General features: G+C 43.4%; 1 protein-coding gene across 2 annotated transcripts in view; it reads left to right on the top strand.

The window, feature by feature from the left end:
- LOC138287598 (differentially expressed in FDCP 6-like) overlaps window positions 1-17,737 on the top strand; it is a 256,732-nt gene that overhangs the window by 195,489 nt on the left and 43,506 nt on the right. Inside the window, exons 7-9 of one of the 2 annotated variants that reach the window (XM_069228170.1) lie at window positions 1,067-1,239; window positions 4,590-4,697; window positions 14,863-15,029. In XM_069228170.1, the coding sequence (XP_069084271.1) occupies window positions 1,067-1,239; window positions 4,590-4,697; window positions 14,863-15,029 (448 nt within the window). The remainder of the gene's footprint in view (window positions 1-1,066; window positions 1,240-4,589; window positions 4,698-14,862; window positions 15,030-17,737) is intronic. The other variant, XM_069228172.1, reaches the window with a different exon arrangement.

Here is a 17,737-nt window from a genome sequence, read left to right as displayed (position 1 = left end):
CACACAGGTAAATGAGTTGTGGAAATACTGGCTATGGTCATATTTGTTGGTGCCAGAGATCATTTTGGCTGCCAGATGCAGAACTTGTTTTATGGGAGCAGTACTTAATGCAGAAAATCCAGCTTAGACAGATATCATGTATTCTAGGTAGGCGATTATTAGGACATGCACGAAATCTATGAGATTTAGTAGGAGGAATTGCTTAATTCATCTGGTAGGCAATTTAGACTATAGCTTTGGATGTGTAGTCGACATTTAGCTTGTTGTCACATTTAAAGAATGAAGATTTGGTGTTATGTATTGTTTCTGAGCGTATACTAGCTCTAAGAATTCTTGTTCCTGATGTTTGCAGTGTTACTATTAGGGTTCGAGCTGATGTTGAGCTTTGAAAATGGAACATCGGACAATTCCTTCCTGTCTGCTATTCATCACTTCCTTACAAAATCGTACACTTTCTTTAAGGTCGATTGTAAAACACAACCTACTAGAGCACTTTCGAGTAATCAAGCAATAACTTGCAGGACTACTTGGATTGTAATACAGCTAGTATCGGTAAAAGGGTACCACCAGGAAACAGGAGCACAGCACAGGTGGCTTTATTCTTCGACATTTTCTTTTCATATTGTTTTTAAATGTCTCTTGTTAGTGTTTGCTGCGCAGTTCACCCCTATTCTAGTGTTCACACCACTGTGCAGATTAGGGAATAACACTTTGCATTGCGCAGAGCATAACTTTTGAAATGCACATCACAGAAATGCCCGGAAAAGCATCTGTGGAACTTTTTACAATGGCAAAGGGTCCCAGTGGTGCCAGAAACTGGTCTGTGCACTTATGTTGCTTTTAGGTCACCTGCCTAAATGAGTTCAAGATGTGCGTTGAACTTAACTCGCTACGGATTGTGGTACAGTGACTCTCATAGCATGTCCAGTGCTGGAAATAAGGTATGTATGTGTTTTCTTAATGGGGTTAAGTGATCACTGAGAGGTTCGATGGTAAGCTCATTTAAGGGGCTGGGCTGCTTGGCAAGCAAAGAACTCATAGGATTTTCTTATTTCCTTCTCTTCAGCCATTCAAACTGCAATAAAGCTGCAGGCAGAGAACAAGACGTCCTTGCATGGTGACCTAAAGTTGAAACGAAGGCAGCAGCGTGAGCAGAACAGAAGGAAGGCATTAGAAAAAGAAAAAGAACTCCAGAGGCTACAGGAGGAGAGGGAGAATTACATCAGGGCAATATCTCAGGTAAAGGAGTTTGTGCTTATGAGTTGAAGAAAAGAACGTTACTTTAGATGTTGAAAAGAATACCACTTCTGGATCACATGCAGCTGGTCTAAATGGATACTTGTAGTCAATGATTTGAGGGTCTTGGTTTGCTACTTAACAACATCCATTTGTGTGAAAACCAGCAGAACTCATTTGCCATTTTATAAACATTATTAATTTATTGATTTTTTTCTTTAAACTGGTATTTACTCTTTGAAAAAACACACTTCCCCCAAATCTACAAATTAATTCTGTTACACTAACAACATGAGTGTGGGAGATGGTATTGTATGATTCGGGGCAATAAAGGTCTTTTGTTCAGCTGTGACGATTCTGAGCTGCTTAGGCATGTCAACATAACCCTGCCACTGGATCTAGTGACCAAAAACCTCAGGACATAGTCTCTAAGACTGTAAGATATTGAGTTACTGGCTGAGGGGGTAAAGCCCACTCAAGCAACAACCACAATTCTTGTCAGGGTGAAGACACAAGCAAACCCTAAATTAACCTGTGCTCAACCCATAAGTAGCTTGACGCAGAGCAGCCAGGCTTAACTCAGAGACAATGTTTAAAGTGTTTATACATCACTTCAAACAGTAACATAGAGAAAACACAAAATAAGGAAAATCCCACACCATTTTATAACAATGGAGTAAATTGTAATAAATATGTAAACGCCAAAACAACAAAAATCGAACCAGTAGAACCAGAGATATGCAATTTTAAGAATTCAAATGAATATAGCACTAGAAAAGCACAAAGAGCCAATTGTGGCTATCTGGTCATTCTAGACCACAACCAAGTCACAAGATTAGGCCGACCATGATCAAGTGTGGGCCAGCTACAGGTACCCACTTAGGCCTGCTGAACACAGTACCTCAGTCTTGGTTCTGAAGAGATGCAGAGTACTGCGTAGAGGACAGGTTGCACAACAGAGTGGAAGAGATGTGTCGTGCAGTGGCGGTTGCAGCAGGCTGCATTGGGCAATACGATGTCCTTGCATGACGGTGCATCGCGCAGTGGCGTTTATGGGGTGCTGTAGTGGTGATGAGATGTCCTTTTGTAGAGATCCATTGACCAGCGGCAGATCCAGCGTGCTGCTGTAGGCAGTGTGGAGTCCTTGCCTCGAGGAAGTCCACGTAGCATAGGCAATGCATCGGTTCTGCTCGGGGTTGCAACGTGCAGCAGAGAAAATGCATTATCCAGAGCACCTTCCAGCCCACTTCCAAGGGTCTAGAACTGGGGCGGCACCACTTGGCAGGGTAGGGCTCGCATTTGCAGAGCCCAGGATAGAAGAGACTAGCCCTTGGAGTCACTCTGGCAGTCCTGGATACAGGATGCAGGTCCACTTCTTCTCACCCAGTCTAGAGGGCAGAAAGTCAGCACAGCAGTCCTTTGCCCTGGCAGAGTCTTCCACAGGTTCAGAAGTGTAGTCATGTGAGGCAGAGACTGACTGAAGGCGATAAATGACTAAGGCAAGAAAATGGCAACTTTCTCAAAATTGTAATTTGAAAATCCAACTTTATCATAAAAGAGGATTTTTCATTACAGTTCCAAAGACACCAAACATGAACTGTTTACCTGGTGTCATTTGGAAGGTATCCTTATTATATACAAAAATGTAACCAAGATATTATCCTTTGGGAGAAGTAGGCCTCGTAAAAGTGAGAGTTTTTCACTACCAGGACATGTAACTACGTAAAGTACATAGCCTATTTTTTAAATACATTGGACCCTGCACTATGGATTGTTTAGGGCCTACCCCGGGAGTGACAGATCTATTAAAGAGAAAGGTTTAGGCCTGGTAAAATATTGATTTTACCAACACAAAAGGATGATGGATGGAGTGCTGTAACTTTTCAAACACTTACCTCCAGTCCGAGATCTGGGTTTTATCCATCGTTCTTTTGCTCACCGTGTCCCCCCAGTTTGGACCCAACCACATGCAAATCAGTCTTGACCATTGTCCCTATGGGAACAGTCCAGCCTGAACTACCAGGCCATGTCCTCCCTGGACAGAAGCTACATCGGGCATAACCTTCCCACTTAGGGCAACATTAGCAACACAAAAGACATGGGTCCTTTGCTCACTGGGCCACTGGATTCAAGCTAGCCTGGCTGAGTACCGGTGATACCCCAAAACCGATCCCAGGATGCTTGTTTCTAGTTCAGGGAGGACCTGGCCTGGCAGCTAGGGCTGGACTGTTCCCATGGGGAGCAGTGTCAAGACTGGTCTGCATATAGCTGGGTCCAAACTGGGGTGGCATGGTGAGCAAAAGAATGATGGCTTTAACCGAGATCTGTGGCTGGGGATTAGTGTTTGAAAAGGTTAAGCACTCTGTCCATCATCCTTTTGTGTTGCTAAAATATTGATTTTTTTCCAGGTTGAAATGGCTGTTTAAAACTGTACTTGCAGGTTGCAGTGGCAGGTTTGCAAGGCTACTTAAGTGGGTGGCACAGCAAGTGCTGCAGACCCACTAGTAGCAGTTAATTTACAGGCCATTAGTAAATTAATTATGCCAATTGGGGATAAGACAATGTTACCGTGTTTGCAGGAGTGAGCATACACCTTTTAGCACTTATTAGCAGTAGTAAAGAACACAGAATCCCAAGGCTAACAAAAATAGAATCAGAAAAATATGAAGGAGTAAGGCAAAAGGTTTGGGGCAGGACCACCCTACGGCTAACAGGTGTAACACAGATATGTTGCAAAATCTGTTTTGGAATGATTTTTGCTCAAAGACCATCTTCTTCAGTTTAAGGATCTTTTTGCGCACTATTCAAGTGTGTAGGTTACCAGAATTACCTTTTGGGAGAATAAAGTGAATCACTTATCATGAAATGCTAGTTCTAGTGTGAATGCTACCATGAAGGCACATGATCTTACCCCTACCTTCGAGCTCTAGACTTTAATATCCTGCTTTTCCTAAATAAGATGTGTTCACCATTAGCCATGTGCACCAAGCAGGGGAGAGATCAGTATACACTGCCATCTATGTATATTACCTTTTTCTAAGGGTTCGTAGGTCAGTCACTAGAGGATGGGTCATGTAGGATTGCTGGTCTCTGGAAAAATGTCTCAGAAAGAGCAACTCTTTCTCTATATAAGCAAATACCATGTCCCAAACAGCTTCTCTGCAGTTGTCTAGGCTGTCTAGTTAGCTCTTAGATAGAAGATACAGGGTGACTTTACGAACAGAAAATATCAGATAAGTTTAGCAATAAAGCTTAAGAAATACTAGCTATTTTAAATTAAGAAAGCAAAATTGATCTTTATTTTGGATATCATACGAAACCACATGCATGGTTTATGTGGATTCTGGTTACAGGTTCAGGAGCAAATGGAGCAACTAATGGACAAGAAGAATCAACAGACATTTGAACAGCAGGAGAAGTTGCATCTTGCTTTGGAAGCCCAGCTGAAGCAAGCCAAAATGGTGAGCCTGAAGACATTTAAAGAAGCTTAATGAAATATTCTGGGAGGGTAAGTCTGCAGAGAGCAAACAAATGACTCAGATTGAGACCACTGGATAAAGAGAATATTTTGAGAAGTACTAAAAAAGCTCTATGGGAAGTATCTGATGGGACAGAAGTTATGGTTGAATGTTTGGCAGGCAGTTACCTATTCAGTGCATTTGATGTTGTTCATTTCTGCCTTAACCCCTTAGCTGCTGGGCCTTTCCCCCCCCCCAGTGCTGAGCCCTTTTTTGGCTATTTGGGGTAGTTCGCGCTTAGGGCTTCATAACTTTTTGTCCACATAAGCTAACCACGCCAAATTTGCGTCCTTTTTTTCCAACATCCTAGGGATTCTAATGGTACCCAGAGTTGGTGGTTTCCCCTGGAGGAGACCAAGAAAATAGCCAAAATACAGTGAAAATTTTGTTTTTTCCAAAAAAATGGGAAAAAAGGGCTGCCGAAGAAGGCTTGTGGTTTTTTCCCTGAAAATGCCATCAACCAAGGGTTTCTGGTGCTGAAATCACTATCTTCCCACCTTTCAGGAACGGGCAGACTTGAATCAGAAAACCGAATTTTTCAACACAAATTTGGCATTTTACTGGGACATACCCCATTTCTACTATATTTGGTGCTTTCAGCCTCCTTCCAGTTAGTGACAGGAATGGGTGTGAAACCAATGCTGGATCCCGGAATGCTAAACATTTCTGAAAACTAGACAAAATTCTGAATTCAGCAAGGGGTCATTTGTGTAGATCCTACAAGGTTTTCCTACAGAAAATAACAGCTGAAATAAAAAAATATTGAAATTGAGCTGAAAACAACAGCCATTTTTCTTTATGTTTTACTCTGTAACTTTTTCCTGCGATGTCAGATTTCTGAAAGCAATATACCGTTTTGTCTGCTGGACTCTTCTGGTTGCGGGGATATAAAGGGCTTGTAGGTTCATCAAGAACCCTAGGTACCCAGAGCCAATAAATAAGCTGCACCCTGCAGTTGGTTTTCATTCTATACTGGGTATACAGCAATTCATTTGCTGAAATATGAAGAGTGAAAAAGAGGTATCAAGAAAACCTTTGCATTTCCAAAATGGGATCAAGATAAGGTTTTGAGGAGCAGTGGTTATTTGCACATCGCTGAATTCCGAGGTGCCCATACTAGCATGTGAATTGCAGGGCATTTCTCAAATAGACGTCTTTTTTACACACTCTCTTATATTTGGAAGGAAAAAATGTAGAGAAAGATAAGGGGCAATAACACTTGTTTTGCTATTCTGTGTTCCCCCAAGTCTCCCGATAAAAATGATACCTCACTTGTGTGGGTAGGCCTAGTGCCCGCGACAGGAAATGCCCCAAAACACAACATGGACACATCCTATTTTTTTTATAGAAAACACAGCTGTTTTTTCCAAAGTGCCTACCTGTAGATTTTGGCCTCTAGCTCAGCCGGCACATAGGGAAACCTACCAAACCTGTGCATTTCTGAAAACTAGAGACCTAGGGGAATCCAAGGAGGGGTGACTTGCGGGGCTCGGACCAGGTTCTGTTACCCAGAATCCTTTGCAAACCTCAAAAAGTGGCTAAAAAAACAAGTTTTCCTCACATTTCGGTGACAGAAAGTTCTGGAATCTGAGAGGAGCCACAAATTTCCTTCCACCCGGCGTTCCCCCAAGTCTCCCGATAAAAATGATACCTCACTTGTGTGGGTAGGCCTAGCGCCCGCGACAGGAAACGCCCCAAAGCGCAACGTGGACACATCAAAATTTTTGGAAGAAAACAGAGGTGTTTTTTGAGAAGTGCCTACCTGTAGATTTTGGCCTCTAGCTCAGCCGGCACCTAGGGAAACCTACCAAACCTGTGCATTTCTGAAAACTAGAGACCTAGGGCAATCCAAGGAGGGGTGACTCGCGGGGCTCGGACCAGGTTCTGTTACCCAGAATCCTTTGCAAACCTCAAAAAGTGGCTAAAAAAACAAGTTTTCCTCAGATTTCGGTGACAGAAAGTTCTGGAATCTGAGAGGAGCCACAAATTTCCTTCCACCCGGCGTTCCCCCAAGTCTCCCGATAAAAATGATACCTCACTTGTGTGGGTAGGCCTAGCGCCCGCGACAGGAAACGCCCCAAAGCGCAACGTGGACACATCAAAATTTTTGGAAGAAAACAGAGGTGTTTTTTGAGAAGTGCCTACCTGTAGATTTTGGCCTCTAGCTCAGCCGGCACCTAGGGAAACCTACCAAACCTGTGCATTTCTGAAAACTAGAGACCTAGGGCAATACAAGGAGGGGTGACTCGCGGGGCTCGGACCAGGTTCTGTTACCCACAATCCTTTGCAAACCTCAAAAAGTGGCTAAAAAAACAAGTTTTCCTCACATTTCGGTGACAGAAAGTTCTGGAATCTGAGAGGAGCCACAAATTTCCTTCCACCCGGCGTTCCCCCAAGTCTCCCGATAAAAATGATACCTCACTTGTGTGGGTAGGCCTAGCGCCCGCGACAGGAAATGCCCCAAAACAGAACGTGGACACATCACATTTTTTCATAGAAAACAGTGCCTACCTGTGGATTTTGGCCTCTAGCTCAGCCGGCACCTGGGGAAACCTAGCAAACCAGCACATTTTTGTAAACTAGAAACCCAGGGGAATCCAATATGAGGTGACTTGTGGGGCTCGGACCAGGTTCTGTTACCCAGAATCCTTTGCAAACCTCAAAATGTGGCTAAAATACCACGTTTTCCACACATTTCGGTGACAGAAAGTTCTGGAATCTGAGGGGAGCCACAAATTTCCTTCCACCCAGCGTTCCCCCAAATCTCCTGATAAATATGATACCTCACTTGTGTGGTTAGGCCTGGTGCCTGCGACAGGAATAGATCACACAACGGTCAATGTTGGTCCTTACGTGAGGCAGCTGTTGACCCTGGGGTGATCCATTCCTGACACAGGCACTAGGTGTAGGCACTCAAGTGGGGTAGTGTTTTTATCAGGACAGGTGAGGAGTCACTGGGTGGTAGGAATGTTGTGGATCCCAGCATATTCCTGTAGTTTGTGTGACAGAAATGCGAGAAAAATAGAGTTTTTTCTCAACATTTCAGCTTTGCAGGGTATTCTGGGTAAGAAAACTTTGGGGAATCCACACAAGTCACACCTCTGTGGACTCCCCCGAATGTCTAGTTTCCAGAAATGTTTGGGTTTAGTGTGTTTCTCTATATGGCCGCCGAATCCAGGACCAAAAACACAGGTGCCTGCCTTACAAAACCAGTTTGTTTTGCCATAGACAATTTTGATGTCTCCACAATATGATTTGGGTGGTGGAATTTGGGGCTGAACTAAATTGGTGAGCTCCCAAGAGAGCACTCTCTCTCTGCTTGCCGCCGCATTCACCTGCTCTCTGGGTTGGCCTAACCCACTATTACCCAGTTGCACGAACAGCTTGCGAAGGGACAGCAGGACTGTCCTCATCACCTCCCTCATAATGTACTGGAAGAGGAGTTTTCGAATGGGACTCCTCTGACTGAAAAATCACTCCCAGAGTCTGCGCCATTGTCCTATCCCTCAGATGCTGTCTCAGTATCTGATGTCTCAGTCTCTGATCCTATGTCAGAGCGGTCCTCTATAACCCGAGTGCAGGCAGCAGTCATCCATCAAGATGCCATCTCTGCTATTGGCTAAACTGTTGCTCTAAAACACTAGCCTACGTAGACAGTCACAAAATCGATGGTGTGTGTGAGATACGTGCAACAGTAGAGGCCACCTTACCTGCGCTTCTTCCCTCAATCAGCACGTACTTTCAAGACACTCAAAAAACACCTTGTCACATACCATTCGTCACAGTCTTTAGCACCTCCTGCGCCCAGTCCAACAATCATTATTGGTGCTCCCACTCCCTCCTCCTCGGATTCCCTCATTACCACCCAGCAAAAGTGCCCTTCATCTCTCCATAGACTTTACTAATGTACTCAGCTATTTACATAAAATACAGATGTGCTCTTTGCAGTAGGCATATAAACCTTCTGCGCTTCTTTATGGCACTAAAACTGCCACTAGACAAGTCGGACCCTTTTCCCCCCAGGGAAACCACACACATATTGACAAAAGTGATGTATATATGACAGCCAACCACCTGAAACTCAACTCAAGCAAAACCGAAATAATCCTCTTTGGCCCTCACCAAAAAAACCTGGGACCCCCCATGGTGGCCCACCACGCTAGGCCCTGCACCCACCCCCGCCAACTACGCACGCAACCTCAGCATCATCCTAGACTCCTCCCTCTCTATGACCCAACAAATCAACGCTCTTACCTCCTCATGCTTCAACAAACTCCGTATACTGAAAAACATTAAAATGGATCCCCACAGAGACCAGAAAAACTGTCACTCACGCACTCAGCAGCAGCAGGCTTGATTACAGAAACGCCCTCTACGCCGGCACCACTCTAAAACTCAAGTGCAAACTACACGCATCCAGAACTCAGCAGCACGACTCATCCTTGACCTCCACCGACACGAACACATCTCTCCACACCTCAAATCCCTCCACTGGCTCCCCATTGACAAAAGGATCACCTTCAAGATCCTCATCCTCACACACAAATCACTCCACAACACAGGCCCTGCCTACCTCAACGAGAGTCACCTTCCACACCCCCACACGAAACGTCCGTTCAGCTGACCTCTCTCTCGCCTCTGACCCCCGCATCAAACACACCACCACCGGGGGCAGATCCTTCTCCTACATTGCACCCAAAACATGGAACGCACTCACAACTCACATTCGCAAGACCCAAAACCTACTTCTTTTCAGGAAGGGCCTCAAAACCTGGCTTTTTGAACAGTGAACCTCCTAGCCCCTTTCCCTCCCCCCCGTCCCCCCCCCCCAGCGCCTTGAGACCCTCACAGGTGAGTAGCGCGCTTTATAAATCTCTTTGATACAGATCTACCTATATATATATATATAAATATATATCTACATAGATATATCTATAGATATATCCATGTACCTAGATATATCTATCTACATAGATATATATATATATAGATATATACATATATTTTTTTTTAGTTGTTGTATGGTTTCCTTGGGGGCCATAATGGCCCCCAGGGAAACCCTACAACATCTAAAAAAAAAAATTGCCCCCACAGGGGGTCACCCTGCCCACGGGCGACCCCCTGTCATTTCATTTTTTTTTTTGTTTTTTTTTTTAAATCCCCTGGGGGGGGGGGCGCGATCGCGCCCCCCCCCCCCCCCCCCCCCCCCCCCAGGGGGCACCTACCTTTTTATTTTTTTAGGAAAATTATGCCGGGGGGGGGGGGGGCGGCCCGTTTTCCGGGGGGGGGCTGCCCCCCAAAAGTGAAATCCCTGGTGTCTAGTGGGGTTTCCTGGCCCCCGATCGCAGCTGTGCTGCGATCGGGGGCCAGGAAACCGTTTCAGAAGGCCTCATAAGAAAGGGGAGACTCTCCCCTTTCTTACGAGGCCTTCTGAAACTGTTTCTGGCCCCCGATCGCAGCACAGCTGCGATCGGGGGCCAGAAACAGTTTCAGAAGGCCTCGTAAGACACTCCCCTTTCTTACGAGGCCTTCCTGAAAGTGTTTCCTGGCCCCCGGTCGCAGCTGTGCTGCGATCGGGGGCCAGGAAACACTTTCAGGTTTCCTGGCTCCCCCGATCGCAGCACAGCTGCGATCGGGGGGGTCAGGAAACATTTTGAAAAGGCCTCGTAAGAAAGGGGAGACTCTCCCCTTTCTTACGAGGCCTTCCCGAACGTGAAAAAGGCCGTTTTCCCCATGAAAGCAGGAAGCGGCCGCAAGGCTGCTTCCTGCTTTCATGGGGAAAACACCTTTGCAACGTCAGCGCGCCTCGCGGCGCGCTGACGTCACAAAGGGGCGGGTGGGGGGCGGGGGGAGACACGGTAGCTTCCGTGTCTCCCGGGGGGGGAAAAAAAATAAAAAATAAATCCTCGGGTGCGACGCACCCGAGGATTTATTAATGCCCTTCCTGGTGTCGGCCACTGGTCGTGACCCGCACCAGGGAGGGTGTGTGGGCGTCGGCCAGTGGCCGACGCCCGCATTTAAGAGGTTAAGTCAATGATATATCACTTGTTATCTCACTTGTTATCTTCAGCTAGATGAGCCTGTTTCATGGTGCCTACAAGTTAGCAATTTAGTGAGTGACCAGATGTTCCATATTTGTTATCACGTTTATCTCATGTCACCACTTGAATGATACTTTTTAAATCAAGAACAAATAGAACAAGAACAACTTGAGTTAAATACTGAGACAAGTGCAACATGCCTTTAATACAAATTCTACTAGGTGCACAGCCACGTGACAGAAGTATTAGAATGCCGGCAAGACTCAAGAAATCATTCCCAAATAGATTTTGTATGTGTTGTTGATACACTAGACTGTTTCAGAATTTGACTCCTAGAATGGTCCAAAATATGATTCCAAGAATAATGATCCACTAGGAGTGTAAGATACTAATAAGCCTGTATCCTACTTTACTTTGATAACCATAAAAACAGATTTGTGAAAAAGGGGGAGGGGGGCATATTAGCATATTCTGATGATTTTAAATATTTCTCCTAAATCACAAACTAAAACACTATCAACTGATACTTAAAAACACTGTTGGTGGTCAGGAAAACCTAATGTGCAAAACATATATATCTAAAATATGTGGGATTTTGGTACTTGGAGCCCATTTACCATATGTGATACAGACTGGAGTGCCACTAATAATATTGCTTTCTTGTTTCCGTTTTACCTGCACACACTGTGCACAGACCCTGGTATGGATCCAGGTGAGCTCGCTTGTCTGAAGAGGGTAGTCCTTATTCAGTTGTGGACACCTCTTCTTAAAAGGACTTTATTGCTGAATGTGCTCATAGGGAGTATCATCAAAAGTGGAAATGTTAACACTGAAAACTTGATAGAAACTTGATTCTTTTTTTCTATGGGAAAAAGACTGGGTTATTTGGAGTATCCTTAAAAGTTGAAATAGTGCACAATTGATAACCTCAGAAACATTATAGGATAGACTGGCAGAGTGTAGACCATAATTGTAGGGACCATCACTATGTATAGGTCCTACAATTATGGTCTACACTTGTCCTCTGTCACTGTGATTCTTTGTCACAGTAGCCTGCAGAGCGCTTTCTGGCCCTAGCTATGCAATAAAGCCCCTTGTCCCTCCTCCCAAGGCAACAGCATCTCATAAGATTGCCTCCCTGTTTGGTCACCTCACTGTATGTGCCCAAACATTGGGTATTCTTCATATGTTTACTGTTTACACTGCTGGATACGTCATCTAATTAAAGACTTGCAAGCCGGCTTACTGATGAAACAAAACAGACCATCTAGAAAGTGCACCCAATCCATTTTTGCTCTTAATCAACAGTACTTAGTAGAGACCTAATCATCGAATGGATCAGGCATGCCCGCCATCAATCCCATCTAACACTTCTCAGCGCTTTTGCTGCCTGCTTTATAAAGATAAACCAGGCCTTTTTGCTTTCTGTATTTGGCCTCCCAACATTAGTCCTATCTTAGCTACTGAATCGAATACATTTGGTGGTGAAGGGTAGTGCCTACCACCCTTTACCGACCTATCTGCACCACAGCATAGGACAAACCCAGCCTCTGTCACTGAAAATAGAAGCTCCAGGTAGAAGGCCTTTCCCCATTCCACATCTGTTTAAAACATTTGGCCTTTAGTATGAATTTGTTCTTGGGACATTTAGACACAGTCAAAGCTGCAGAAAGTGCCAACTCAACATTGCGGATTGTTGGGAAAGGTAATTATAATTCAGTGACATAGTGCAGACCATTCCTCGCTATCACACAGACATTAGGGGTGCTTTTCTACTAAAAATCAGATAGAAAACAATAGTGCAGATGTTATATGAGCACTATGCTGTATTAGCTGCCTCTGGCACCTAATCTACAATATAGATTGGAAAATTACACACCCTGAAGATGTCATTCCTGTTTTTATTCAGCAGTAAGTATAAGAAAACTACACACTCCTTGCTGTCCCGTGACTAATTTCGGTATCACTTTTTCAGCATTAATGACATGTTATAACTAACCATTAGCTACCAATTACAGGAGCTCCCTCAGTGAAGCACAGGCAATTACATCATGTCATTATGGGCCATCTCAAAGATCTAACAATCCTGATTCCCCAAAACCACCTTATGAAATACATTTCCACACATAGCCATCTAAAAAGCCACCTCTTATCAACATCAAAAGCTCTAAACTTTTCTCCCATTCACAAAATCACTTAGAAATATCTGAAAGACGTGTCTTAAATGTCTAAGTGTAATTAGATGCAACTGCAGATCCCATACACATATTCCAGATCTTCTTTCATCAATGAAATGTGTTTTTCTCCCTCATCTCTTCATTAGTTCAGCCTAGGTATACCTTAAGGCTACAGTCTTGTCCTCAAAGACAAACCTGGGAGATGACAAGCTGTGACACACAAAAAACATTTAGGGTTATACACTTGTAGACTTATCTTTAGTTTTATTTTCTATCAGATTTCACCTCATATGCCACGCTAGCTTTTCATGGTTCACATAAATAGCTTTGCCACCTCCATGCTGTTGCAACACTCCACATACATATTGGTACAAGGTTTACATTTCCACCAAGCCTAAAAACAACTAAATGCCTCTGCATTATACTCTGTACGGGATATCTTACACAATTCTTTTTTCCCCAATCCCAGCAAAGTCAACATGCTTTACCTCCTTCTGGCACCTTCTAAAATGACAGACACAATCTTCAATTCAGCTTGACTGGGTTGATCATGTTGTCCCCTTTCGAGATGTCTAGGATCAACATAAAAAACATCATACGTTCTAAATCATCATGCTCTAATTACCAACTTCAGCTTCTTCAGAACTCACAGATCTTCTAAAGTAATTTTAACAAAAATGCCCATAATTTATGGGCTTGCTGGTGACAGTGAGTAACAAAACAAAAATAACAAAGTTGCAGAGATAGAGAATATCTGTACCTGAAAGAAATCACCTTGCAACCTTGTGTCCTCAGCATATGAAAATGACGACCACCAAATGCTGGTGATGGCCACCATGCAACAGGGGTGTCTACAATATACAAGAAATGGCCACCGTATGCAAGTATTGCTGACTATCATGTCAAGGATGTCCAACATATTTTCCCAGTATTGTTACTATAATGGCAGGTATACCAACTACAGTGCCTGGGATGACAGCATAGGGCCTTGGTGGCACAGTGGGCCAGGGTGATCTTAATATGCATTATTGTCTGGTCCTCATCATGACAGGAGGTCTACTGTAGGACTTTAGAGTTGCCTTTACTCACCAGTGATGACCACCAGCATACCAGGAATAGCCAGCCTTATGCCAGGGATCATCATCATAATAATACCACTAATGACAACCATGTTGACAGCATTGCCAGCTATGATGCCAGGCATGACCACTGTAAAGGTCAGAGTACCCCATCACTAACAGTACAATGAATGATTCTCTGAGAGTGGCCGTGCCCCCAGCACTAGTACGGCAAGCAAGGACACCATGAAGTGCAGGAGGGCACTCTGTCATGCTAATCATGGCACCATAAGGATGATCCCTGTATTCTAGGAATAGCTAATGTTAGATGGCAGTGGACACAAATGGCCTCCATATGCCAAACCAGGTCCCCCTCATGATACTGATAAAATTATAACAGATATGCTAACTGTGATGCTAGGGATGCCCACCATAAGGCTGAGTATGCCATGGTTGGCTCCAGTATGTCAAGGTATCATTCACTGAATATGATCCTTACAGGAGCAGGACCATGCCTTGCATCCAGGCCCACCAAATGGTACACAACTTTGGACTATGTCCAAGTGATAGGAATGACTAGAAGAAGATATGGTAGTAGGATAGGCCTGAAATAGAGATGTGGAAACACTGCATCACTTCAGTAGTACAATAGTACTAGGGCTTTTAATACTGCCCATGGCATCCTTTGCAGAAAGAGGTTATTCACTCTAGGATTGTTAAACAAAAGTCTTAAGGGCACTGGCTCTCCAAACACATTGTGTTAGAATCCAGAGAAGTGGTGAGAAGTATCAACTATCACTGACTTAAATATTATCTGCCCATCTGTATCCAGGCCCAGTTGACCATGCAGTCAGAGATGGCAAAGAAGGAGGAAGTTGCAGAGCAGCAGAGACAAAAGATCCTAGAGTTGGAAGCAACGACACACCATAGTGAAATGGCTTTACAGGCAGAAATCCAAGCAAGACTGGAAGAAGAGAAGATGCGAGTGGCACAGGCAAGGTAGAGTACATTTGTTTTGTGTTCTTTTCTCACTCCTAATACAGAGAGGATCCTGTTCTAAGTGAGCCAAGGGGGGAACCTACATTCTCAGAAAGCTGTTGCCTATAATACTGTGCTTAAAGGGACGAATGGTCAGTCCTTGCTCGTGATGAGATGCCTTTCTTGTCTCATCTCAATGGCGTTCCTGTCTTTTCTGTCCCACCTCTGAAGCATAACTTTTCTACTGTTAGTCAACTTTATTTTCAGATCACATAGTAAAATCCATGAACAAGTACAAAAGGTTAATACAAAAGCTTAAAATTATAAAATCACCAGTTGAAAATCAAGCAATTAGAACTTTATACAAAATCAGAATTATGATTCAGATGCAATGTTATTCTTACTCATATTTGTGAGTCGTATGAGTCATGCAGCATGGAGGAATTCGAAGACAGCACAAAATGCAGTCAGATCAGTGGCAGTCGTACATTTAAATGCATTTGCATGGTTTAATAATCCCAGAGATTGGGAGAGGGGCAAATCCATCTTCCTCTGGGTTTTCAATGCGCAAAACAGAAGAACAATAAAGTTCTTCCGATTCATCTGTACTATATCAGACAGGGCATAATTCCGACTTACTGATGGGAAGTGGCCAAGAGAATGAGTAAGTTGCTATAGGGAGAATTCCAAACCTAAATTTCAAATAAAGTTAACTTGAAAATGGTTGTAATCTAAAATAATCATCATGTTTAAATATGATTTTATGGGGTATAAGAACTTGTGTCTGAATGCTAATAGACTCAGATGATTCAGTTTGCTCCACAAAAGAGCTTTATGACCTCTCCTTCACTGTGATGGCTGATGCTGACTGAATTGAGGAGGGGTGTACCAATAATCACTCAAACCTAGGTCTGTCTGACACCTCTTAACAAGGCTTCTGCAGGGAATCTTGTGAGGCCATGGATCGACTTAATAATGCTAAAGTGTGTCAATATGGGACAAGCTCTTCATTGTTCCAAATGCGAAGCCAGTCCAATATGGCCCTTACTCTTACAAGCCCTACAATGGTCTTGTCCTAGTTTCAGAAGTGCTCTAAGAAAATGATCCTCCAACTCCTAGCTTTGCCGCATTACAATAACCACACACTTCTGCACCAGATAGGCAGTAGTAACATCTTGGACTTTAATTGTTAATTGCTAATGTGGCAGAAATCAGTTGAAAAATAGTCCCTTTTGCAAACCTGAGTCGGGCCCAAGCCCTATACTTAGTTAAAAGGGAGCTTTTGATGATTTGAGATCCCCAAAAGTTAAGAATCCTATAATCTAATTCCAAGTAATTGAAGTATTTTATTCAATGAAAGATATTCTCTCCTAACATGATAGTTCCTCTAAAATTCTTCCGTTGACTAAAAGCCATACATTTGGTGCTTTGGGCTTTCATCTCTAGCCTGTCACTAGCACAGATAAAGAAAACCTTTTAGTACTGGGTAATTGTGGTTGCACCTCTACACGTCATATAAGTAACATGAAAATGTAATCAACATCATATACTCTGTGTCCCTTGACCTTATTAATGTTATGTGAAGCATCAAAATGCTTTATCAAAGGTGCATTGACCTTGGAAACTAGAGTTTTCATGTATACGTGTGAGTTCTAATGTTTGGCCTTAACATGAAAATTGCAGTTCTCAATCACATTTACACTTAGAAATGCTGCAAATTATTGAAAATCATAATGCATATGTGTTCCTGAAGTCCATGTAGGTGTTTTGCATTTATTCTGATATTATGCTTGCAATTATTATAAGCAAGTGTTTAAAGGTGCATATTAATCGTGGTTTAAAATGAAGGCCTACTCCTGGAAACTTAGTAAAGAGTGAAATGTATTTTCTGTGCTTTGCATGTTTTTCCCTTGCCTCCCAGGACACTCAAAGATCCACAGAATGGAGATTATCAACCATTTGCATACGGGTGCCTTCAGTACTATTTGCAGAACCTTAGGAGACTTTGACATAATAAGGTTATAATCAGCAACAAGTAGTGCAAGTACCTTTGGGCCTGCTAGTGTTGGGGAATCATTCTAACAATCAGTCAACAAACCTAAGCAACCATTGATATTAATAATAAGAACCAATATGGGGGCCAAAACGCGACCATATTCATGTGAATTGTTTCAGTGAGTTCATCATTAGGTTCCCTTCTGACCTGAGCATAGTTGTGTTCATGAAGACCAAATATCTGTAAGAGGTCTAGGGAAACTCCCATTGTAACTAATCCCTCCCATAATCTAGTTCTAGGGAGCAAAACAAAGGCAGTGTGATGATCAACAAAGGCAACGTAAAGCTATTGCACCCCCCAGTTTATGTCAACCGCCTTCACTGGTCATAAGGAAATGGAAGGCCTGGTCCACAGTCGATGTTATTGCTCCAATCCTGCTTGAAAATAAGTTATAACATTGTTGACCCAATCTAATAACTTATCAAGCAGTTGTTTACAAAACAATCTTTTAAAGTTTATCCAGAAGATTTAGGGGACTGTAATTAGCCAGCATATTGCGACGACCCTTCCTAAAAAGAGATACAATCCCTTCCACATTTCAGTAATTGGAGCACCTGCTGCCATGGTGTTGAAAAAGCATTAATGTAAGGCACCCAAAATTTGAATTCCAAGCGAAATAGGTCTGCAGGGATGTTGTCTAAACCTGGAGCGTGTCTCTGCATCTGGGAGCTAA

Source organism: Pleurodeles waltl, chromosome 4_1 (genome assembly GCF_031143425.1).
Source record: "Pleurodeles waltl isolate 20211129_DDA chromosome 4_1, aPleWal1.hap1.20221129, whole genome shotgun sequence".
Classification (NCBI taxonomy): domain Eukaryota; kingdom Metazoa; phylum Chordata; class Amphibia; order Caudata; family Salamandridae; genus Pleurodeles; species Pleurodeles waltl.
The sequence above is the reverse complement of the archived record's forward strand: the minus strand, read 5'-3'. Positions and strand labels throughout refer to the sequence as shown.